At 34.1% G+C, this 24,862-nt stretch overlaps 4 protein-coding genes across 6 annotated transcripts in view; 2 read left to right on the top strand and 2 right to left on the bottom strand.

Annotated features, from left to right (window-relative positions):
• LOC108758525 (uncharacterized) overlaps positions 1-4,138 on the top strand; it is a 27,725-nt gene extending 23,587 nt beyond the window's left edge. The window contains exon 2 of the mRNA XM_018503532.1: positions 2,993-4,138. Within this exon, the coding sequence (XP_018359034.1) occupies positions 2,993-3,166 (174 nt within the window). The 3' untranslated portion in view covers positions 3,167-4,138. The remainder of the gene's footprint in view (positions 1-2,992) is intronic.
• Positions 4,139-7,745: 3,607 nt separating this feature from the next.
• On the bottom strand, positions 7,746-16,939 carry BORCS6 (BLOC-1 related complex subunit 6). 2 transcript variants are annotated; one of them, XM_018503529.1, is made up of 4 exons: positions 16,932-16,939; positions 9,263-9,790; positions 9,034-9,194; positions 7,746-8,068 (listed from the first exon to the last, which is right to left on the bottom strand). In XM_018503529.1, exons 2-4 carry the CDS (start codon positions 9,779-9,781, stop codon positions 8,017-8,019), a joined length of 732 nt encoding a protein of 243 aa, XP_018359031.1. In that variant the 5' UTR covers positions 9,782-9,790; positions 16,932-16,939; the 3' UTR covers positions 7,746-8,016. The 2 variants fall into 2 exon arrangements, with proteins under 2 accessions (XP_018359031.1, XP_018359030.1); XM_018503528.1 differs by lacking the exon at positions 16,932-16,939 and adding an exon at positions 11,289-11,490.
• On the top strand, positions 11,690-18,058 carry PIG-T (phosphatidylinositol glycan anchor biosynthesis class T). Its single transcript, XM_018503523.1, has 8 exons — positions 11,690-12,093; positions 13,590-13,767; positions 14,232-14,463; positions 14,554-14,721; positions 14,794-15,091; positions 17,006-17,158; positions 17,322-17,568; positions 17,688-18,058. Exons 1-8 carry the CDS (start codon positions 11,916-11,918, stop codon positions 17,941-17,943), a joined length of 1,710 nt encoding a protein of 569 aa, XP_018359025.1. The 5' UTR covers positions 11,690-11,915; the 3' UTR covers positions 17,944-18,058.
• A 1,041-nt stretch (positions 18,059-19,099) lies between these two features.
• Positions 19,100-23,639, bottom strand: ova (ovaries absent). Of its 2 annotated transcripts, none has more exons than XM_018503510.1 (7): positions 22,866-23,639; positions 22,233-22,500; positions 21,766-21,906; positions 21,433-21,663; positions 21,162-21,335; positions 20,555-21,059; positions 19,100-19,731 (listed from the first exon to the last, which is right to left on the bottom strand). In XM_018503510.1, the coding sequence occupies exons 2-7, from the start codon at positions 22,470-22,472 to the stop codon at positions 19,118-19,120; spliced, it is 1,905 nt and encodes a 634-aa protein (XP_018359012.1). In that variant the 5' UTR covers positions 22,473-22,500; positions 22,866-23,639; the 3' UTR covers positions 19,100-19,117. The 2 variants fall into 2 exon arrangements, with proteins under 2 accessions (XP_018359012.1, XP_018359013.1); XM_018503511.1 differs by having other exon boundaries at positions 21,466-21,663; positions 22,866-23,638.
• Between the last annotated feature and the right edge of the window lie 1,223 nt (positions 23,640-24,862).

The following is a 24,862-nucleotide window of genomic DNA, read 5'->3' as shown; positions in this document are numbered from 1 at the left end:
ATTGCAAATATATAAAAGACTCTTGAATAGAAAGATAAAGGTACGTATCATTTTGTCTCGTTAATTAAATATTATATGTTGCAATAAAATATATGCAATTTACAAAATACAATAGTATATGTTACATGTTGCAAGAAATTATATATTCGTTTTGCAATTGGCGTAATTTAAAGATTGATTTCATTTTTTTTTTAATATATGCATACGTACTACTGAGGGGTAATTTATAATAAAAAATTAACAATATATTATCACATGAACTATATTATTTATGTAACGGTTTTTTTTTAGTTTATGTAAAGTACAGTTTTTATGGAAGGTACATGCACACTTGGCGCCTTTTTTTTTACCTTTTTTTATAAAGGTAATTTTGTTAAGATATCACGCATTTTGTAGTGTTAAACATCTTATATTCTTATATGATTAATATTTCTTTCACTAATAGCGGCCTCACCATAAGTATTTGAGAGCATTCGATGAGCCTCAATTCCGTGCGGTGGTGGGGGTCGCGCGCCGAAATCGGCCCGAAATGTGCAAATCCTTGCGACCACTGCTATACATGTATGTATGTATTTTTGATAAGTTTCGTATTATAAACTAATTTTCTACATCTCAAATATTGTATTAAATAACAAAACGAATAAAACTGTCTATATTCTTTTCTTTGAAATAAATTCGCAAATTTGCTCTCGATTTGATCATACAAACTTCTTGTCCACTTTTAACTTATGAAACCTTTTGCGTTATTCATATTCAATACATTTCTGAATTACTTCAAAAAAAAATTTTTTTTTCAAAAATAAATGAGTAGAATGAGAATGCATTATATAAATTCTAATAAAGCCGTACAAAGAAATGAACTAGTTTTGAGTAAATAAATTCGTCTCTGATCGTTTTAATAATAACCGACACTGAGCTCAATATCGCACAATATGAACGAGTTAACGGGCGGATTGTTCGTTTTTGTTCACGCATCGTGTTCATATAACTTTCTATACAGCTATACGAATCATCTCGAGTGCCGCGATATAAACAGAGGATAAGGCACGTTTGGTGCAATGAACACTCGAGAGTACACGCGCCTAGCTTCAAAAGGCAAACCGCGTTTTTGTCCATATATTCGTTGAGAAATTACGAATCGTTTCGCGAATTTTACAAGACAAAGCGTTTTGATACGTATTGCGAAAACGGTAAAAAATGTTTAAGCCAAAAATAACTATCTAATTTTTATTTTGCGTAAATGATCACCTGGAGAGTTTTTTGCTCTTCGATTAAAAATAACAATAATATTAACTATATATAATATCATACGTATATTGATTGTTCTATAATTTATTAGTATTTGAGATCATTACGTTCACACACGCACACAAATATACACACATATGTATATAGATGTAGTCAATATTTTCTAGAAAAAGGGAAGAAGAAATAAAAAATAGACGTATCTCGATCAATAAAGAAAATTACAGTGACTGACACAAGTTTTATTTTCTACCCTCATTAACCTGGACCCACTACCATCGAAAATCGAAATCCAAATTATTTTCATGCTGCTCTAGAATATAAAAATCACGAGTGACTCCTGAGTTAAAAATCGGGTTTAAACTATTGCGATGAATATTCTCCTAAAAAGAGAAAGACAAATTCTTATACGTGATAGTACTAAAGTAAAAATTACTTTATTGATTGGAGAGTCGAGCTATATATCTCAATGAGAGAGAAATATTCTGAATAGGCTAAACAAAAAATTAACAAATTCTTTGCTTCGGAATTCATTTTTATTATAGTAAAGTGAGGTAATAAAATATACATAATGACGAGCGATTTTTTTAATTCGTAGATTGATCAGTCGATCAATCACATTGTAGGCAAATGTAATTTTGGTCTGTAAAAGCTGCATTTGCGCACAATGTGATTGATCAGTCGATGAATTAAAAAACTCGTTCTATGTAGCAAATTTTTTATACGCGACAAAAATTTGAGAATAGCTCTTGTTAATGTAGTTAGACTAATGAAAAGCATATATTGCGATGGACAGAATGTTACAAACGGTCAAAAGAATTATTCGTGCGTGGCGATATTTTATAATTTATTTGTTGTACAATGTGATAAGGAATGTCGCGATGTTGCTAAGTAAGAATACATTAAACAGGATGACCAAAATTTTTACGCGCTACAGTATTAGCTAAAGTTATTATGGGTCTGTTTTTTATTCCTGTACTAGACTGCATTAGAACTCTCCTTTTTGCTTTCGCCCAATATCAAACATATATTTATCTTGCTTTAAAGTCTGATATTTCATTTTCTGGTTAAATTGCGATTAAACTAAATCTGATGTTTTATCCAATGAGCTCTATCTATGATGATGTCATGGGTAAAGCCCATTAGGTGAAACTAAGGTTGAAACATCAAGTTAAATTTAACCATAAGTTAACTAGATAATGAAAAATTGGGCCTAAGTTCCACAAGTGTACATTAGTTCATTCACAGACCTTATATGTAGTTTATCAAAGTACTTGAAGAGAAGAAAGGAATATACGTAAATTGCAATAATATCCCGAATAAAACAAATAACACGTAGCAATATTTCAAAATTAGTTTACTGTTAGGATGTGATAAAAAACGTATTCCATAATAATCAGAGACCGGTATTCACAGTTTTTTATTTTTTGACAATCTTAAATAATGTTTCAATATACCAATACAGCCTTCTGATCAGCTTATTACATTTTAAGACTAATTTTAAGGCGGTTTTAAATATAAGAGTCGACTATGAATACCGTCCAGAGTATCCTAAATAGAAAAAAATAAATTTCTTTATACGTGGCAGCAACGCAAAGTTGCTGCACATACACCGCACTTCCGCGAACTGAACGAAAACTGAACAGAGATCTTACCTTTAATATTACGAAATCCATGTCGCACGGCTCCGGCAGCTAATCAATGGGTCCTATCCGATAACTGATAATCCAGAATATCCGTTTCACAGAATGAATTGGGCACAACAAAGTACGCGACAGGACGGAGCAGAGCAAAAACAATCAACAATAATGCAATGAAAGAGGAGCGATCAAGCGCACGACCCTCGTCACTGACAATCTCACTTGTTCGCCGATCCGACCGAATCGAGAGTGATGCACTTCACGCAGAACACACCGGATAATCACCTCGCAGATTTACCATGCTGCCACCCACGACGGATTTCGCCTCAAAATCGAACGCGTCTTTCGACCAAAAAAGAGGCGTTTTCGCGATCGTTTTTATCTCGCAGGAAATAAGCGAACAAACTTGTAACGACACGACACGGCACAGCACAATGCGACGATTCGAAACCGAAGAAAAACCTCAACTAACGCGTATGCCGACTCGGCGTAGACTGAAGCAACTCAACTAACTGAAGTGAGCGTCAGTCGCGAGAATTCGTAGGGTGGGAAGCATGCTGCGCGGGTGAGAGAGAGTAAAAGCGCATGAGCGCATGATCGACGAGGACCGAGGGTGCGCGAGGCGAACGAAAAGGGGGATGAGAGAGAGAAGATAGAGGACAAGTCGACGCGTGCGACGAAGACAGATGTGCAAGATTCGAGAGTGAGAAAGAGCAATGGAGCGTAAACGGTAGCCATCCAAGCGCGCGGTGCGAAGAAGAAAGATGGAGTGGGAAAGGACGATTCTGAAATCAGAATAGGCGTAGATTCGAGCGAGAAAAAAGAAGAAAAAGGAGAAAGAGGAGACAGAGGAGAAGGAACGCTCGGAGTTATCTTCCATTCGTGGAAGCAAAACGAATACGAAAGAATGTTAACCGAGACAACGAAGGAAAGGGTGAAAAGGAGAAAGCATTTAAATGCAATGTGTCCTACAGTTACTGCCATGACAGTTACACGTGTAATAAATTTTCATAGACGTACAGCATTCGTTAGATGATAATCAAGAAAAAAACCGATTTTTTAATATTCTCGAAACATGCATATATTTTAAATTCATTATAACTATATATAGGATAGAATCGGGTATTATGAGCACTGCAGGTAATATGAGCACCCTTTATATTTCTGTAACGGTTGGTACTAGCAGTACCAACTGTTGTAGAAAGATGCATCTGTCTTCGCGACATTCCAATATGTTGCAAAGTTTGATCTAAATTGATGTACTTCGGATATTTGTCATGTTAAATAAATAGGTACGTTATTTTTTATTTCTTACGTTCTTTCCTGTAACTTCATAAGGTCACCAATCTACATTGAGATAAGATATTTTGTTCTCCCCTTAATATTTGTAAAGTAAACAATATTGAACCATTCTAACTTTATAAAGTTCCGAGACCATTATTGATTTATTAGACACGGTAGTTTTTCGGTATGCATGATTGGGTATTATGAGCATCATTATTCCATATAGTACACTGAAAAAAAGAGTCTGGCGAGGGGCCCAACCACTATAACAATCAGTGTACATTTCTTTAGAAATATATTGCAACAGTACAGTAATAAAACAGGCAATGCTAACAGTAGCAGTACTAGCAATCGCTAGCAATATGCTAACAATACATAGTAGTACATAGCAATACATTAACAATACATGGCAATATTGCACACAATAGGTGGCTATTAGGTTCAATGTAAAATATATGATAGAAATTTTACATAGGATAACAATATTAACAATATAATAGCAATAAAGTGTGTTGTATTGTCATAATTAGCAATCATTGTACATCAGTGTACATTTTTTTAGCAGTGGTTGACTCTTAGAATCCAAATAGCTATTAAATATATGATGAAATAATGTCAATCAAATGTTTGGTTAATATAATAAATATTAATATAACAAAAAATAATGTTACTTTTACAAATATTTAATAAGTTATTACCAAACTATTACCATTTGGTAATACTTACTAAATATTTTAAATGTGACATTACTTTTTGATTGTGTTATGTTGACAGATGCCCAAGTTTATTGTATGACATCCATGATCTATTTATTTCGACCACCACTTACCGCTAAAGCCATCTATAAGAAAACGGCGGAAGCAAAGTTGTACATCTAATACCAATATATATATATATATTTCAATCTTTTATTTCTGCATCATTTCTTGCAAAAATTTCCTGTTTTTTAAATTAGCCAATTAGCGACGCATGTGTGCAACATGCAATGTGTGCAATCGGAGCCTTCTCGAGGGTAATATGAGCACTGGATGGGTAATAAGAGCACTCGCCACCATTTCAACATTTGCATTAAAATAATCAATTTCAATACTAAGATACATAAAACATTAACAAATCTATCATATGGTATGCGTAAGATTTTTTTATTCTTCGTTATGCTAGATATATCAAAATGTTTCCTTAAGATGCTCATAATACTCGATATAAATGATTATAACAAATTTAAAATAAATAAAAACAATTTTCTCTATATTTTTTTAGTAGTCACTTATATTATTTCTGTCAGTTAAACAAAAAAGGGATGAGTTTTCTTTCTACATAGTGACCCTTTTATTCACGAACAGGATAAAAAGATCTTTTGCGTGACAAACGCGCATATACCGAATCGAATAAATTATAATATAATATGCAGTTACATTCGCGACAGAGTCAAAGAAAGCGAGGCAAAAAAGGCTTGCGACGATTTATGAATTAAACACAAGAATAACTACACAAAGAAAACTCGCACGATGATAAAAAAAAAGATTTTTCGAAAAGATCGAGTTGGCGTACCAAAGGCTTGTCGGATTCTTATTAGACCCCCAGCTTGTAATTGGAGGGAAATAAAAAAATTCTATTAAATTTTACCTAAAAGGGTGAGAGAGGAGGGCATATCAGAGATATCTCGTATATTATGAGAGGGAGGAGAGAGAGAGAGAGAGAGAGAGAGAGAAGGCATGAAAAACCACAACTTTAGTTTCGTATCTGACGACCGCTTCCCGCTTCGATTTCAGCCAAGAAAAGCTTGTGGGGCGGGAAAACGCGATGCATCGCGGATTGAGAAAGGTAATCTGCGGAAACGCGCGACGACCATGCAGCGAGGCGGCAAATTCAGCGGGTGGAAGAAAAACCGAAGGGACCGTGTAGGGTACCGCTGTATAGGGTGCCGCGAGCGACAGGGAGACGAAAGGGAGAATGAGAAGGACGTGCGAGAGAAGGAAAGGAAAGAGAAAAATGCGAAGGACCGAGCGCGAACGAACTTCCGCTTGCTCTGCTGGTCAGCATACTGCCTGCATACGGCGTGACCGCTGTTTTCTTGTCTGTTTCGTTTTTTTTCCTTTCACTTTTGCGATAGAGCGGTTATTCTCGGATACGTGTTCCGCGTATTCATCAAACATTCAATTGCAATGTGATAGACACTTCTTTATCCTTTCTTGGGACTTCCTACGATGCGAAAAAAATTTTTTTTCGTAGGGATAATTATCCCATATCAAGTTAAACCGTTTCTACAAATAGACAGAAAATATAAATAGAGGAAATTTGGCGAATACGTACCACCCCTGATAAAAAAATCCGATAAAAATATGTAAGAAACGATTAAATTCTTATAAGACTTTATTGTTATTTATGAAACCTATCGTAAGTATTTTTTAAGTTAGATACAACTACTATCGTTTCAAATCAATTTTTATAATATACGGTTTTAATTGTCCTAGATCAACAGAAATTCTTTAGGTATATATCGTACTTATACTCATATTCGTTATTCATATGGAATTGATGATAGAAAATCACTCGGAACTTATTTGACATTTTACACGAATATCTTCTATCAGGTTCAATGTAAAATACATGATAGAAATTTTATCAGTTTCAATGCGTAACTTACATATTCGTTATTGTTATGTTAGGTAATCCGAAGTGATTATAAAATCAATAGTCAGATTCCTTTCATATACTAAGCAATCATGTATTTGAAATAATTATTTAATACGTTATAATTATCATATAGTAATAAGTTATGGGAGGGCTCCGATTGCACACATCGCATATTGCACACATGTATCGCTGATTGGCCAATTTAAAAATAAAATAATCTCATTGGCAAAACATTGAAAAATTACTAGGCACCAGTTGATATGAGTGGTGTGTACAATCAGAACTGTAGGCAAACGGGATCCTCCCATAAGTTATTACTATCATCCTTTATCTCATTATCTACGACAGTATCAATTATTTTGTTGCAATCATCATCATTCTCTGTACTTATTGATAGTGTCTTATTCGTTTTATAATAAAAATTATTTTCATTAAATACTACATTTCTAGAAACCTCAATTTTTCCTTTTTCAATATTCCGTAGCCTTTACACGGAGAAAACTGCGCAGCGATGATCGCTAAATCGCGCAGCGCCGATTACTGTACCAATAAAAAAATGTTCATTGCACAGCGATAATTACTGTGCGCGCGCTAGTCATCGCTATTTGGACAGTAATCACAGCGCTGGACAGTAATTGTTTTCACAGTACTCAGAGCTGCGCACGCAGCAGTTTCTGTCTTTCGCACACAGCAACGTTTAATTATTTCATTGGAAACATTATTCATTTCAGGATTAATTAATTTGCATATATAGGTTAAATAATTGCAATAAATGTATGTATATTAAATTTTTAAACATTTAAATCAATTTTTTCTTTCCAATTTATGATGATTTGTTCAATTAAAAGCAATTTTTTTATATAATAAATAAAATATTTATTAACTTTTCAACATTTTTTCAACTCTCTTTGTTGAATAAATTAATAATTTTTTTCGACCTCTTAGCAATGTTATTTACATTGTGAAATTAATCCTATGTATATAATTGAAATGAACAATTCCATTATCAAGGAATATCTATCTACATTCAACCCTCAAAATCTCACAGCATTAAAAGTGGGATCCATCTATACAAAATTCATTCTAATATCCTTACAGATACATCAACATATTTTTCACAACATACTGTAAATTTAACATAGTGCAATTGCATTTCATCACGAATCTAAAAGCGTACGATAGTGTCTTGATGCAACACATTTCTCCTGCTTTACAGATTCATCGCGCTCTCAAACAGCTCCAGCATCCTTTTCATCTCTTTGCTGAAAATCAAGATAGAAAAAAGAATATATGTGCTTGTAAAGAGAATAACCTTATTTTTTAAATACTCTAATATTCATGGCAATTCATCGCAATAAATTGCCATGAATATTTTCGTTGAGGCTGTTAGAGTACTTCGTTGAAATGTTATATCCAAAGGTTTTGGGGGGTCGCCGATTTCGAATCCGGTCTCAAAATTTGAAAATTTAAAATGGTTGAACCAATATGGCGGATTGATGTTTTACAGAAATGATAAGTTTTCCGATTTCAACAAAATGAAGCATTAGAAGGTTTTCGGGGTCGCTGATGTCGAATCTGAACTTAGATTTTGAAAATTCAAAATGGCTGAACCAATATGTGGCGGACGAAAATGGTAAAAATTCTCCGATTGTAGCGAAATAAAGCAATAAAGGATTTTTTCGGAGTTGCTGATGCCGAATCTAAACTTAGATTTTGAACTAATTTATATTACGAGCGTATAATTAGCACTAAATTATAATATTGGTATTTTTATTATTATTATTTTTAATGTGCATTCTAACTTCATTAAAAGTTGGCAAAAAGTTATTTCTTACTAAACAGCGAGAGCAATCAAATCGGGATTAGAGCACAAAAAGAGCACTGAATCCTCCGTTTGTCTCATGTGATTATGCTCATGTTAGTATTCTAGCTTAATAGATATAGAAGCTTCTTTCTTGTCTCTTCTCTTTCGCTTTCATCCTTCATCTCTCAGGACGCTGTTAATATTTTATTAAAACGAAATCTTTTTTTTTTTAATTAATATCGTGATTTACAGATAACCTCTTTTGTATGATTGATTTTATAAATAATAATCACATCTTCGTAAGAAATTTCATAAAAACGATAATAATATTTATAGTTTATGAAAAGTTTCAAAATGTCCCATAATTAATATTAATATGTCTTCACGTGCCTGAATTGAATTAAAAGGATAATATATACTCACATCTGCTCTGCTAACTTATAAATTGGTCCCATCGATTTAGACAGTTCTTCGCACTTAGCCATTAATTGATACATTGATTTTATATTATGATCCACAGCGTCACAAGTCTTACACACTGCATCTCTGTACGTTTCTAAACAACCGACTGTGAGAGCCGAAGCCTGGAAGAACGAATAATTTAAACATAAAATAACATGGCACAAAATAAGACTTAATAACAGTTACTTACATTTTGTAGAATCGCGGCTAAATTTTCGGTCAGTGCGTCCACAGAGGTTGCAACTTTTCTAGCTTCCATCTCTAATTCGTTTAATACATTATGATCAAGAGGTGGTAATTGCGGAGTTAAGGCCTGTCTATACAAGCATGGGGTTGAACTTCGTGATCCCGGAAATGATGGAGTGTCTCCTTTTTTAGTCACAGGACTCGACAATTTGATCTTGTTCTCCAGATCTTCAGTTACAAATAACACCATATCTCCATCTTGCATTACTCTTCCCTCCAACTGCAGGTAACCTATAGCTTTATGATAACTCGGTGGATCGAGATCGTCGTCTTCTGTTGGACTGCCGTCCCTACTTCTCAGATTTAATTGATCCGGCCTATGACCGGCTCCTCCTATTTTCTCTAAACCATCATCCAGAAATTTTCCGCTGTCAATATCTGGAGAATCAATGAGTGATCTCAATTCGGAGATGGGTGGCGAAGATTGCGAATCAAACGATATCTCAGAATAAGACGCTGTCATCTCGTGCAACTGAAACGATAAAACCATTAAATATTGATGAATGTTGAACCTGTATCGTGCATATAGTAAATGAATCGATAAACTTTATTATGATGCAACACTGATATGTTTAAATACAGTTAAAGAAATCCTAAATCCGTTTATTTTACCAATTAAATACAATAATGTTCGTAGAACTATATCGCATATATATTACTTTTACATAGATTTCGAAATTCTTCTCCAGAATTAAAGTATAGGCATTAATACGTGTCTGTAATTTGGAATTTGTGTTAAGAATAACAAACATTTTTAAAATATGTAATCTTTTTTACCACTTCTTAGTCCAAAATGGCGTTTAGAACTGTCAAGTTGTGATAATATTTGTTTAATACAAAAGCTGTTTAATACAAAAGTGTCGTTTAGTGAATATAAATTGTAATTAGTTTGATCCAATGTCGAGACGAATTCCTTCTATGTCTTGGGATGATTCACTAGTTTTTTTAATGTTAATTTGTAACTTGTTGGATAGAAATATTTATAAGATAATTTTAATGTTTCGAATAAATTAAAACATCAAATCTATTAATCTGATGGTGATTTTTTCTTGGACATGAAGGGATTGATATTTTGGAATTGTATCGCTGAGAATGATTACAAAGTGAACTGAAACATACTATTATTTTTTGGAATAAAGATTCTATATTCTGGATTAAAGATTTAAGATTGTGTATTAACTACCATGCTGACTCTCATTTGCCGTTTTTTTTGGGGGGGGGGGGGGGGGGATTTTTGTTTTAGTCTAACAAATTTAATTTTCAGTCGTATCTTAGATCATATTTATATGAGAATAATATTCTCATATATGACCTAAGGTACGACTAAAAATTAAATTTGTTAAACTAATTCATGGAATTATATAATATTTTCAGTTTTTGAACAACCAACATCTATCGACCTGTGTAAGTCAATACGATAACTTATGACTTATACAGTTGCAATGAGGTACTTTTTAATATATGTCAAGATATACTAACTATAATTATTAAAAAAATTAATATGGTGTGGATACTTCGAAGATGAAAGATTTTGTAGAACTGTCAAATTACGGATTAATATTATACGACACTGAAGATGACCCAATAAGGGTTGAAACGTTAGTATTTTACATGTATTAGATCTTAATAATTTTAAATTGTTAACAGCTATCATCCAGTTACGACTCGTAGCCTTTTATTAAAAAATTTTTTATTATTTGAGTCTTAGTTTTTGTTATTATTACAAAAGTAATATTAAGAATGTCATACAGAATTGTATTTATTGTGATGTTTTTTACAAAATGTATATTCTTTTTTCCGCGATATTCTTATCTATCTTCGCTCTTGATTTTTCGATGCCTATGTCAAGTTCTCCTTAAATAAAAATAAATTGTTGAACTTCATGCGCAAGTTTCTTTTATATTTCCAACACAAACAATACGCAATACTGGTAAACGTTCAATTCCCCGGGCAATTAATTCTGATCTTACTCTGTCTTCGTCGTAATCGATGACAGCGTTCTTGTCAGTTCGCATACTCGTTCCCGATTTCAAGACCTCAATCTCGTTTGAATCCATCCTCGTTACGCGATTAGTCGTCGAGGCCTATTTTCAAAAACGTTGCTACGAGAAAATACCAAAACACACACCTACATTGCTCACATTCAAACTGTTCGAGCGTCAAATCGAAACCGATAACTTAACCTCGAATAATTGATCTGAATCACGGAAAGAGAATTAGATAGAGCAGGGCTGCCAACTATAATGAACGAATTATAGTCGATTATACATTTAGATCCAATGAGGAACTAAGGGCAAGACCAATCATATTAAAGAATTTTACAATAGTTGCAAAGCTGCTTTCTCTGCTGAACGCAACCAATTATCTCGGCTTGCCAGGCAGAGCGGTAATTTGTTCTGCCAGATTCAGTCGTTTCATGTAAAAACACGTCGAATAAGATGAATTTTATCAAAATCGGGAGTGAGAAAGCTCAACTGAACATTTACCAACTGAATAATTAATAAGAAACGCGAACAGACCTATATTGAAAAAATCGCAGTATATGGGGATACTATTCGAACGGACCTGACAATATTGTAACCTAACCTCGTAACAATATGACAATTTCGCATATACTGGTACTGTTTATCGGCTTAATTGATATCGCGACATGTAGTAATGCATATAATGACTTTTTTGATGAGGAATTGATGCTGAAGCCCTTGTCGAGCGATCACGTCTATGCTTACTTTCAATTTACTACAATATGGGAAACGGAAAATCGTGTAGAAACACGTGAGTATACTAGAATAATAACCGGTAACCGGGGTTATTCTCATTGAGCGATTATGCTTCTGGATGTACTAAATAAATCGATAGTGGATAATCGGAAGTCTCAAGCTGATACTTCTACAAGAGCCGGTAGTCGATAATTCGAAGTCTTAAGCCTATTCTACGATGTGCTTTTTGTTTCCTGTTTCTTGTTTTTTATCTCTTACTTTTTTCCCCTTTGCAACCGTTTTATCGACAATTGTGTTTCTTGCTACGTATTTCTTGTTTCTTTCAAAGTTTGTTAATGGCTGTTCTACAATCTGCTTTTTATTTCCTGTTTCTTGTTGTTTGTCTCTTGCCTTCTTGATTCAAAAGGCAAGAGACAAACAACAAGAAACAGGAAACAAAAATCACATTGTAGAACAGCCATAACTTTTATCTCTGTCAGGCGATATAAAACGAAAAACCGAATAAGAAGCAAAAAGACAAGGTGTAAAAAATAGCGGAAAGCAGAAATAGAAAACAAAAAGCACATTGTAGTATAGGCTTTATCAGTGAATCAGTAAAGTTGGTCAACAGCCAACTTGTATGACTTATAAAAGGCCCATAAACGAGCAAATTAAGGATGTATAATATATAGTTTAGTAATACAGTTTAGAAATGGAACGTTTTGGCTTACTTAGCCATCAGCAGCTATCATATGTATTAGTTCATATTCAATATCTCGAAGAAAGTATGTAGGTCAAACTTAATTTAAAATCATACGAAACACATCGCAATGAAAAATAAAATGATTCAATGTTACTTTTGCAAGATTATAAGTTTATTATATGTTGACAAGCTTATTGTTATACATATTGACGTATAAGAATACCCAAAGAACTATTTCCCACACAATAGACTTGTGTACTTATTTACTGATCTACTTGCACACTTATTTCCACGATATTTAGCAGGTGAATTAGAATTTATCATCTGGAATCTGGAATAACAAAAGTACAAAAAAAATGTTACAATCAATGTGTGTACATTCGGTATGCCTAGATTGACCGTATTGTTTCTACCTTACGAAGAGTTTTCTCTCCTTGATTATAAACAAAACATTTTGACAAAAATATAAATAAACTGAATGTATAATGTCGTAAAATATGAATATAGAGCTACAATAACATGAACTACTAAAATTAATCATTTTTTGGTAATTATAAGAAACAATTACTTACCTACAAAATATTACATTACGACCATAACATTCTGTGTTTTGCTTTATTAACAATAACAAAATGTACAAATTAAGCAATAAATTGATACAATCAAATCAGATGGACAACCTGCGCGCGAACTACTACTGTTATCTATTGATTTAATCGTGTAATTATTTATAAATAGCGAATAGGGTGTTTTGAGTATACGTCCATATTATCCGGTTACCTTATTATTGTTATTAATAATAATTGAACTTTCTTTTTTCCTATAGACAAACTTAAGCTATTGTGATTTAAAAAAGATAATATTTTTAGTTCAACATTCACATCTTTTTCCAAGGGGATTGGGTGAAATCATAGGTCGTCATAATGTTGACGAATTACATGTTACTTTAACGGAAGGTTTGTGGAATTATCAAAAGTGGGGATATCCTTTCCACGATGCTGGACCTGGTGCTGAAGTCATTGCTTGGTTTAATAAAGACATAACAAAGTAAGAGATAGTATCAAAAAATATAAAATTTCAGGGGACTAACAATAAGTGATAATTATATGCAGTACCCATAAATATTAGAAATTATATTGCAAAGCAAGTGAATTTGAAATAAGATCAACAATCATATGGTTGAACTTGTTCGATATCTAGCTCTATAGTCTGAATTTAATTTTGATATATTGTAGTTTCAGAAAAACGTTGAACTAAAAAATATTTACTCGTGTCACAATTTCAACTGTGTAAGAAATATGGCCGCAGCACACACTCTTGCATAACGCATAATACATAGTGCATAATGGAATCAACCAATCGAAATTCTTCTTTTCCATGGAATGAGAGGAAAGGAAAGCTTCTGATTAGTTGATTTGCTTATGCACTATGCGTTATGCGTTATGCAAAAGCTTGTGTCTGGGCTCATAAAGTTATAAAAGCATAGTAACATGTTGTGTTTTCTTTCCTAGCATAGAAGAGGAATGGAAAGGTCTAACAAATGCTTTAGCTGGATTACTCTGTGCATCTCTGAATTTTGTTGACAGCTCCAATAGCATGTCGCCAGAGTTTACCTTCCGTCTCACTAGTGTTACAGATAGACCAGTAAATTCTAGTCATTTACGTTATTCGTCATTACCGAGAGAGATAGTGTGTACCGAGAATCTAACACCATTCAAAAAACTATTACCTTGTGACTCCAAGGTACTCACAAATTATATACCATACTACTACATCTGTATTATATTGATTCATTATATTGATTTATAATTAATCATTTGTCTTTTCTTCTAGAGAGGTCTAGCTATGTTGTTAAATTCTGCGCACATTCATAATACAAATTATCATTCCATTGGAATACATTTTCGCTCAATATGTCGCAACGTAGCCTGTACAATGACATCTTTAGAACTACGACAAACTGTTTCCTTGATATATGATACAATAGTAGATGCGAATCAAGTGAGTCGATCTACATGATGCCATTATACAAATTATATATTTGACGATTATTCACGCCTTTAATTCGCGCAGGATTGGTCGATACGAAAATTTTTTGGAATGGGACTTAAAGGCGCATGTCCGCTTGCAACATTAAGTAATATTTATGTTGATATATCAGATAACAATACGAATCACATATATGAATTATCGCCATCGCCGAGTGCAAAAGTTGTTAGCTTGCGTGGTGGACAGCAAAATGAAATAGCAGTATATGACATTAAAGCTCATTCCAGCAAAGGAATATTTAATATCGCTGCAGTACATAGTGCACCAAAAAATAACGCAATACATTATCCTTCAATCCTCTACGCGAATAGGTATATTATTGGTACGTTCTACATATAAAAAGTTCTTATAAATATATTAGGTGTACAACTTTGCTTCCGCCGGTTTCCTGTAGATGGCTTTAGCGGCAAGTGCTGGTCGAAATAAATAGATTATAGACGTCATACAATAAATTTGGGCATCTGTCAACATAACCCCATAGAAACATTAGTCGATTTGTGTCTGCATCATAAAGTCTGCATCATATTCTCGATTGAAAATGTCAGTTTACGATGTTTTAGTTGTTGTGCTTTTACACAAAGGTACAAAACACGTTTTGTACGTGTTTCCTTTGCGTATTTTAAAAATAAATTAATTTCTTATTGAATAATTGTGGTTTCGTTGTGAAGTGTGACGTCACAGCATGTTCGGGAGGGCTCGGTTGTATCCGGACCGTCTTCGTCATTTCAAATAATGCAATGCTTTATTATTTATTTTCTTGCACGATTTGTGTTAAAAAATTATTAAAAAATTGCATTTAAAGATATATATATTCAGGATGATCCAGATCAACCGCACGGGACGACATACATATTCCTCATGAAAAAATGAGTCGAAAATGTCAATAGCAAAATGTTGTGGTATTAATAGTTTTAAACGGTGAGCCTTAGAAGATGTCCAATCACAGGGCATGAAATTCGCGCCGTCAGGAGCGACTCAACTAAACAGCCGTCCGCGCGAACGCTTTGATGGATACCGCTAAACAGCACGATACCGAATGAGTACTGCAACGTTTCGTGAAATCTCTGTATTAACATTTAAAAATGATGTCATTTATAAATGACGTATCGAATTTGCAATTGACATTACTCCATATCAATTGAATCGGACTTAATTTAAGAATACTGCAGTAAATGTTAATGCAGAGATTTCACAAAACTTTGCAATACTCATTCGGTATCGTGTCGTTTAGCGGTATCCATGTAAATTGTAAAATGTAAAATGTAAATTGTAGATGAGGATGGAACGAATTAAACGCATTAAGGAAAGAATCCATGTTAGATAGCTTAACTGCCCTGCATAAGTCATCGACATAACGATAATAAAAAAGTATATTGTCTCCGAACAACATCAAAGCGGTCCTTTCCAATCTTTGCATTACCAAGTCTGCAACGATGGGAGACAAAGGAGACCCCATAGGCGTACCAAAATTTTGTTTATAAATAATGTCAAAAATAAAAAAAAAGTTGAATCTAGAACAAACCTAATCGCATTCAGAAATTCTGTTTTTGGAAATTCACATTTTTTTAAAATATAAGCTCAATTCTCGTTGATGCAGTCCAATGTCAAGTCTATTGGTATATTTGTAAATAATGACACAACATCTAGAGAAATTAATGTATAATCTTCGTCAAATTGCATACCTTTGAGTTTATCAACAAGCTGAAAACTATCTTTAATATGACTCTCCGCTTTTGGTAAAGAATCATGTAATATATTATATAAGAAGGAAGCCAAAGCATGTAACGGACTACCAATAGACGAGACAATGATCCTGAATGGACAGTTTTGTTTGTGAACTTTAGGAAGTGCATACGCCCTAGAGAATCCCATTGCTGCTATATAAGTATTTATATTTCGAATCATTGATATTTACAACCTTACCATCTTGAGAGCTTTACAGTATAAACTCACGAATTTTAAACCACGTTAAATTTTGAAAATCATATGAAAATCTTTGATATACCTTGTAATAAATATCAATTGTCAAAAAAAATATTACGCCAGTTGTGGCAATAATTATTTCACAACTTTGATATCCAAGGACAAATTGAAAACCTTTTGCAAGAAATACATATTACAGAATTTTAAGTAGATCCCATATTACTACCCCAGGAGTCTACCTTTTCCTTTAATCAATATGGATATTCATATAGAATTAATAAATTAATTCATATATATTAATGTAATTTTTCAGGATATGGTCAAGAAAGGGGCAGTTTAGTGACTAAACTGTACAACAATCATTGGCAGGCATTAGATATAATCTTATTGGAAAATATTCCGTGGTACTTGCTGGTTTATTTACATTCCATTACGATAACCTGTAATGAGCAACAAGTACATCCGTGTAAGTAAACATAAAATAATAAATGTAAGATAAATGGAGTTGCCAGGAAATTTATTCGCTATGGAACGTGTATGATTTGGGCGATCAATAAAATTTACAAAAAACGTTTTATTATTATGAAAACTACAACATGATTAAACGTTGATACATTTTTTATTATTAGTGGCGCAACGTTATTTACCTGGAAGGGAGAGGAAAAGTCCATATTATTTAGAATTAATCCTGCGCCTACCGCCGCATTCGGTAACAAAAATCACTATCGATATGGATTACTTATTCCTCAAATGGCAGGAATATCCGCCGGATGCTAATCATGGATTTTACATGGGACCAGCTATAATTACAGCCTTATTGCCCATAGCTAGAAATTACACCGCTTTGCCGTTCGATGGAAGTACAATTACTTCAAGGTTCGTTTATTTAGCAATTGTTTCTTTTGCTAAGCAACAACACAAACGAAAATTTTTTCTTGTGTTATCATAAACAGATAGGCGACAATTGAAGTGATTATTGATGATTAAACTTACAGTTTTAACGCTTCGAGGGATGATTATCTAGTACAATTACGGACAGAGTCCTTGCTTATCAGTCTTCCGACTCCTGATTTCAGTATGCCTTATAATGTCATATGCCTTGCCTGTACAGCTGTTGCGCTAGCATTCGGCCCACTTCACAATATTTCCACGAAGCGACTAGTTTTGAAACGCATCGAAAAGGACTGGAAGGGTAAATTATTCTCCTTTTTTGTAGGAAAGCTATTCGGAGCAAAGAAAAAACAAGACTAAAAATTGTAAACGAACTGTATGTATTATAAACGCGCAAACTGTATCTCTCTTGCGAATAAAAATATTCATGTACTTCTCTATGAATAATAAACAATTTTAATGATAAACAGATGCAAAATTTTTTCTTAGTAACAAATCTCTGCGATTATTGCAGAGATTACCGAGAGACAAATTTATCTGTTTGAACTTTTCTTATAGCAGAAGATACGCACCTGTATTTAAAACAAAACAAAATCACTTTTTAATCTTTATCCAATGCTATTGTAAAATTTTGTAATACTTGTCATAAGTATTAAATAATGCATTTATATATCCTGTTCTGTATTGTATGTTTACATATTTCTATTTAAAATATCCATTTATATACATGAATCAAAACTTATGTTAATATTATAATAGATTATAGTAGATTTCCGCAAGATAAACTGCATTCCTTGACTATCATATATATACCAAACTACTAGAGGAGGTCTCCCATTCAATTTAAAAGAATGTAATACAGCAATTAAGATAAGGTAACTTTGAATATTGAGGATTCAGTATTTTTAAATAACCAATTAAAATTAATCATTCAATTCATATTTCAGCGTACTTTGAAAGAATGTAACGATATATATCGCTCTGTTCATCATTATATTACTACTATGGATGTAAATAAAAAATTAATTTTAATTGTTTATTATTTAAAACTGTCATGCAATATTCCAACATATTCCTTTACCTTTCCCTTATTACAATTCTTATTCTGTCTCTTTCCCTCCCTTCCTCTTTCATGCTCGCATTCACTCATTCACTTTCTCTCATATTCTTTTAAATATGATAGGAGAAATACTCTACATTCTGTAACTAAACGCAATTTGACTAAATCGATGTTCTATTCATGTAATATAACTCAGTTTTTATTCTTCAAAGTTTCGAAATCATAACAGTCTTATGATAACTTAACACAAAAATTCAACTATTGTATTAATAATCAGAATAAATATAAGAAATATAACACATGTACAAGTTATAAGTCATCACTTATATAATAATAAGTAATAGCTCACTGTACGTTAATTTTGCATTTTTACGATATAATTTACGAAAGTTAGAGAAAAGCATACGTATTTTTTTTTTTCAAATAGTATTCAACAATCGATATTTATTTCTGTTCTCATCTTCGTTCAATATGCTATTCAATAACCGACAGTCTGTCGATGAGCGTGCGGGGTAAATGCAAAGTTTTGCGTAAAGTTTGTTTCGGTGATAGTTTTCGTAAGAAGGACTTTGTGATTGAAGACTCCGCGGTGTTCATGGGATCTCTGTTCTCGTCGCACGACGTCCGAGTACTTAAATCATTTTCTTCTTCGTCAGACGAACAGAGATCAATCAACATTATCGTATGTGATGGGCACTTTTTCTCTTTGGCTGGTTTGGTAGCCTCGGCATTGTCTGTAAATGATTTCACAGCAGCAAGCGCGATTAAAGTTTCTTTAGCTGATGCACTAATGTTGGTTTCTTCTTCTTCAATGACAATCGGATCTACATCATCCTCTAGTGGCGCCTTCCGTTTCGAAGATACAGATACTTTTTGCATGTGGGCCGTCTTTCTCGATTTCGTTTTACACGCCGGTCCTGCTTTTCTCGTTAATAAAAGTTTCCGAACATTAATACTACTCTTCTGAGAATATTGATATTTTGAGGGATCCTTTTTTAATTCATCAATTTGCCTCTCATTCAGTCTGGTAAGAACAACATAAATAGGTCTGCACGTGGCGTAGAGTAACTGCGACTGTATACTTAGCACTGAAGAGAAAATATGGTTTATACATATATATGTATATAATCTTCCTATAAAATATCCAATAAATTTAATATTAAACTATTTTATATAATATTAACTATTTTTATAACAATATAATCCTATTTTTGCTTCTTTACTTATAAAAAGTATAATTGAACCTATTTCTATATTTTATCATTTCATTAATTTTTTACTTCTCTTAAATTGTTCCTCTATTATTTCATTTGCATAGAGAGCAATACAAAAAGAACTAGTAAAAAATAAGGAAACAGAACAAAAAATATAATAGATCGTATCAATCTGTACTTCAATCCTATTCAACCTGTACTATGATTTTAATTTTGTAAGGTTTAGTAAAAAAACACTTAAAGAGATTATAGAAGTAAATGCAGTAAATAATACGCGTAAAATAAAAATGTTAGACAATATTGATTTAATCAATATTTTTAACTATATAAAAACGTATGTTTCGGCCTATGTTCAGCCGTCTTCGCGAGTGACGCAACGATAAAATTTTTTTTTATTACAATAATTTATATTGAGTGATGAATTATATTAAGCTGTATTTTGTTATTATTTATAATCTATATTGCTGAAGATGGCTTAAACAATATAAACTGAGGCATTTATTCATATGTAATCTTTTAATTATTTTGTGTGCTATTTATTGCACTTATTCCGATAGTTCTCTCTTTAAATATTATAATTTTTTAAATTTTGATTATCAAAAGTTCTTTTAGTACTTAATGCAGTTTTTAAGTCTTTTGTTCTAATGACATATGTACATGCCTAAGAAAAGTTATCAATTCACAGTAAAATACGTACTTGGTTTGCTTTGGGAGGAATTCACAAATTTATATTGATGCACATAATGGTCAGTGGGTTTATCCCGATTCTGTTTATATGTCACTATCCATCTATCGTTATCTATTTCTGTGTTCAGCCATTTTGGTCTACACGAATCGCTCAATATCGGCGCGTTGACATGCCTTTCTATTCTATCTAAACGTTCCTGCTGCGTTTCTTCAGTCATAGCCTTTGACTTTTTGGTTAGCATTATGCCAGCAGGTGATGAGAATGGGATAGTGGCGAATTTTGTAAAATTAAGAGAACTCCTAACACGTCCAGAAGTGCGTCTGGCGATACCATCGGGAGCACTCATGTTTTTTACATCAATCGATTTGGATTCAGTCTTACTCGATCGTAATTGGAAGTACTCCAGAAATTGATCCTGTTGTAGCTCAGGCTCGACCATGAACATATCTGGTGTGGACGAGCGCGAGCCACTACATCCACCATGATCTTGTTCGCAGCATATTTTTTCATGTTCCTAAATAATTGCACAAATAGGAAAGTATAATAGTCGAGTATCGTTTGTGCATATGAATTTTAGTTTTGCGAGAGAACAAATCAATACATCTGGTACTAATACCTTCATATTTGCAAGGCCCACAAATTCAGCATCGCAATTGTCACAAAGATAAATATCATCACATGGTGGTTGAACCATCATGGGAGCTTGTTGCTTTGCTTTTCCATTGCTTGACGAAGACGCATTATGGGATAACAATGTTCTTCGGGGGCTATCATTTCTTCTGTCATAATGCTGTAGACACAGAAAGCTTTCTCATTCATTAAATCAAGGAGAGACATAGCAAATTATTTGGGGTACTTGACAAAGTGACTATTCTATGTCAGTATACCTGTACATATATATACACATTTTTTGTACACACCATATTTTCATTACGAAACGTTACTAATAGTTTTCCTGTACTTTTGTGATACAGACTAGTCGTCGAGTCCCAATTATTAACGTATTCTAATTCATCATGTGGATACTGAGCTAAATAGGAACAAAAACGTAACAAATATTCACTTCTGTGATACGTGTAACATCGGAAAACCAATTTCTTCAGATTTGCCATCCAGTTCTGAAAAGATATTTTAGGATTTAGCACTTTTCCACAAGCAGGACTTGATTAATAGGTACGTAATGTTTTGTAGTCGAGATATATTATTTTATGATTGCTTACATCGTTGATCTTTTTGGGTCTCATTAATGGACTTGAAAATTTAATATCTTGAGGCCACCACTCAGGCTTATTAATAACCTTAGTTGTGTCATGGCCCAGCGAACAATGAACCATAAATAATATAAAACGTTCTAGTTGCGCCTATAAAATAGTATTTATTGATATACTCAATTCACAAATAGAATATAATTTGTAAAGTTTGCTTTTTGCAATTAAAGTATATACTAATTGTACTTAAAATAGATGTATATATGATAGATATATATTATAGATGTGTAACAATAATGTATATATTTAAAGTAAAAAATAAAGTTTTAGTACAGATCAAAGCAGTGATAAAGAATAGATTTATAGTGCAATATATAAAGTTTTATCATATCTTTGGACATGATTTCTTTGATTACAAAATATTTTATAGAAACAGTTATCTTCAAATTAAAAAAAAATACTAGTAGTAGTCAATGTACCATGGTAATTTTCTCGAGAGATGTGGGATAACCATTAGCAAATAAAAGAGGAAGATTGGATACCATAGAACCTTCCTCTCTTTCTAAATTGTCTGTCCTTTTATCTTCTCCATACTTAGTATTGTCCATCATGATTGCATCATTAGAAACTTGGTTTCCAGACTTTCTTACCTCATTTCTACTGTTTTCTTGCATAGTCGAGAGTCTCATACCTCCAAAATCATCTATTTTGTTCCCCATTTAAAATACATCCACTGCATAGAAAACCCTGTGGAATTTTGTATAGGTTAATAATTTTCATTCCATTAAACAATCTTGTTTAAGTTATTTACACAATTATTTTATATAAATCAATATTTTTAACAAAATTGTAGCATTAAAGTGAAGTAAAAATAATTTTATTAATATGACTTAGTCAACAAATAAGAATTTGTTTCTGATTTTCGAGAGTAATGCTGTCTCTTACAGGGATCATCTCGAACGAGTTTCAACAGCTGACATTTTATCACGTAATCCACGTCGCCAATGTGAGATATTATATGTTTAAGCTATGGAGCCCGTCATAGAAGATAATAATCACGACAAATCTTCTGGTGTAAAGGTGCAAAATCAAAACTATGCTCATCGATATACCTTTCTTTTCCTGGCAAACCGTTATCCACAAACTTGGGGCTCAAAGCTCGTTTGCGATACATCGTCTACAAAGTTTCGGCACCCCCTTAGTTACACTTTCCATGCGATGGTATAACCAAGGAGAAGTCTCTCGCGTTTTTTTCCCTTCTTTTTCTCCTCACTGGAGATTGTCCGGCGTTTACTTCAGAAATCTCTCATCGAACTATAAGTGATGCTTTGAGTCGGAATGACCCGGATGTGGGGCGAAGCTCTACAACGCGATTTCGCGTAACAATCATCATGTATCCATCAGGTCGCACGCGAATGCGAGAGCCATTTTTGGAACGTGAACTTCCTGCTGTTCCTCGAATACTTCTTCCAAATTGCTCTTTTCACCCAAGTTAAGGTTCCACGAGGCGTCACTCCCGCTTTATGGTGATCATTGTCACCGAACTAACCGTCGTCGACCGATCTAACTGAAACCAACGGCACGAAGATCAATTTCTCCGACTTAGAGAGACGCTGGAAGTGCTACAGTGTTGAAACACTTGCAATCCAGCACACAGAAACTGCATTCTATCGAGAGTCGATCACGCGATTAAACAGCGCGGGATTAACCAGTATTGATTCCTAATAGGATGATCATATAAGTCCCATAAGTCTCCGTGAAGTTGCGTGTGAAAACCGCGGAAACATAGCCCTACACAATCGCGCACAGCCGCAACAAAACAAGGCGACAACGCAACGAGACTCTCCACCGTCGGTGACCGATTGACAGAAGGATCCCCTCTTGACTCTTCCACCGATGCGTGTTCGGTGTTCGGAGTTCAGAGTGCCCAACACTCAAGATGGCGAGCACGTCATGCTAACGCGTTTGCCGCTCATAAGTTGACGAGATAAGGTAGACGGAGCATTCGTACGAGAGGAGCTGAAGACGTGATAGAAAGATAAAGAAACAGTCGCAGAGTAGTTCTCTTCTTTTCTAGTAGTGAATTGATTGGTCGCCGCGGCAGGCCGGGAAGTGGCCGAGACCAATAAAGATAAGACGTTCGAGAGTTATGGCCTTACGCTCAAGCTAATTGGTCCCCCACCGCCCACTGTTAGCGTTTTCGGCCTGGTCAGGTTTGCATTGGGTGGCAACCAGTTGGACACGGCTCAATTGGACACGAGCCACTCACAGCGCTTGAGACTACAAAGCTCCTAAGCACCGGTTGCTGTGATTGGTGGTGTCCAATCGAGCCGTGGTCAATCGGGTCATCCCATCGACATCTAGAATGGACCGCTGATGGCAATGGTGGGGGTAGAAAGACGATTAGAGTGAGAGGCAGGAATAATAAGATCGTTCTTTCTCTGTTTACTGAAGCCTAATTGGTTGTTGTTAATCCAACAACCAATCAGGTTGTTAGTTAGAAAAACAGTAAACGGAGAAAGAACGATCTTATTATTCCTGCCTCTCACTCTAATCGTCTTTCTACCCCCACCATTGCCATCAGCGGTCCATTCTAGATGTCGATGGGTCACCCCATCGACAACATTGCGGGTCGCGGGGTTACTTCGGAAAATCTCGACTACTCTCATCAGTCATTACAAGGATCAAATAAAATTTGACTTGATTTGGCTCAGAAATGATTTAGAATTTTCAATATGAGACCCAATGGAATCGCGAAGCGTTCACGATAGTGGGAAACGCAATATATAGGGAAAGAACAAAAAGAGGCATATAATAACATTGACTACGTTCAGCAACGATTCTTCGTTGAGATAGGACTATTCCTTTAAATCTAATAGCGTTTTCGGCCCGGCCAGGTTTGCACCAACTTGGGTTGGATTAATAGCGTTTTGTGCTCTCCTATTGGTAGAGCGGGTGACGTCAACCAATAGGAAAGATTAATCCAACCCAGGTTGGTGCAAACCCGATCGGGCCGAAAACGCTATAAAAGTATGATCCAATCAGCGCGACGAATCATAAAACGGTTGCAAAACTGATGAGTCTGCTGAACGCAGCCATTAAGGCGTCG

Source organism: Trachymyrmex cornetzi, unplaced genomic scaffold (genome assembly GCF_001594075.2).
Source record: "Trachymyrmex cornetzi isolate Tcor2-1 unplaced genomic scaffold, Tcor1.1 scaffold1583, whole genome shotgun sequence".
In the NCBI taxonomy this organism is placed as follows: Eukaryota; Metazoa; Arthropoda; class Insecta; order Hymenoptera; family Formicidae; genus Trachymyrmex; species Trachymyrmex cornetzi.
The sequence above is the reverse complement of the archived record's forward strand: the minus strand, read 5'-3'. Positions and strand labels throughout refer to the sequence as shown.

What these genes read in the sequence shown, in the direction of transcription:
- BORCS6 (XM_018503528.1), bottom strand. Translation starts at nt 11,375, where the DNA reads ATGGATTCAAACGAGATTGAGGTCTTGAAATCGGGAACGAGTATGCGA. An exon ending in TAGCCGCGATTCTACAAAAT is followed by an intron (nt 9,195 to 9,262) that starts GTAAGTAACTGT and finishes TCGTTCTTCCAG; the next exon opens with GCTTCGGCTCTCACAGTCGG. An exon ending in TATAAGTTAGCAGAGCAGAT is followed by an intron (nt 8,069 to 9,033) that starts GTGAGTATATAT and finishes CTTGATTTTCAG; the next exon opens with CAAAGAGATGAAAAGGATGC.
- PIG-T (XM_018503523.1), top strand. Translation starts at nt 11,916, where the DNA reads ATGACAATTTCGCATATACTGGTACTGTTTATCGGCTTAATTGATATC. An exon ending in TATTACCTTGTGACTCCAAG is followed by an intron (nt 14,464 to 14,553) that starts GTACTCACAAAT and finishes CTTTTCTTCTAG; the next exon opens with AGAGGTCTAGCTATGTTGTT. An exon ending in TGAGCAACAAGTACATCCGT is followed by an intron (nt 17,159 to 17,321) that starts GTAAGTAAACAT and finishes TTTTATTATTAG; the next exon opens with TGGCGCAACGTTATTTACCT.
- ova (XM_018503510.1), bottom strand. Translation starts at nt 22,472, where the DNA reads ATGGGGAACAAAATAGATGATTTTGGAGGTATGAGACTCTCGACTATG. An exon ending in CTCTCGAGAAAATTACCATG is followed by an intron (nt 21,907 to 22,232) that starts GTACATTGACTA and finishes ACTATTTTATAG; the next exon opens with GCGCAACTAGAACGTTTTAT. An exon ending in ATGTGTATATATATGTACAG is followed by an intron (nt 21,336 to 21,432) that starts GTATACTGACAT and finishes CTGTGTCTACAG; the next exon opens with CATTATGACAGAAGAAATGA.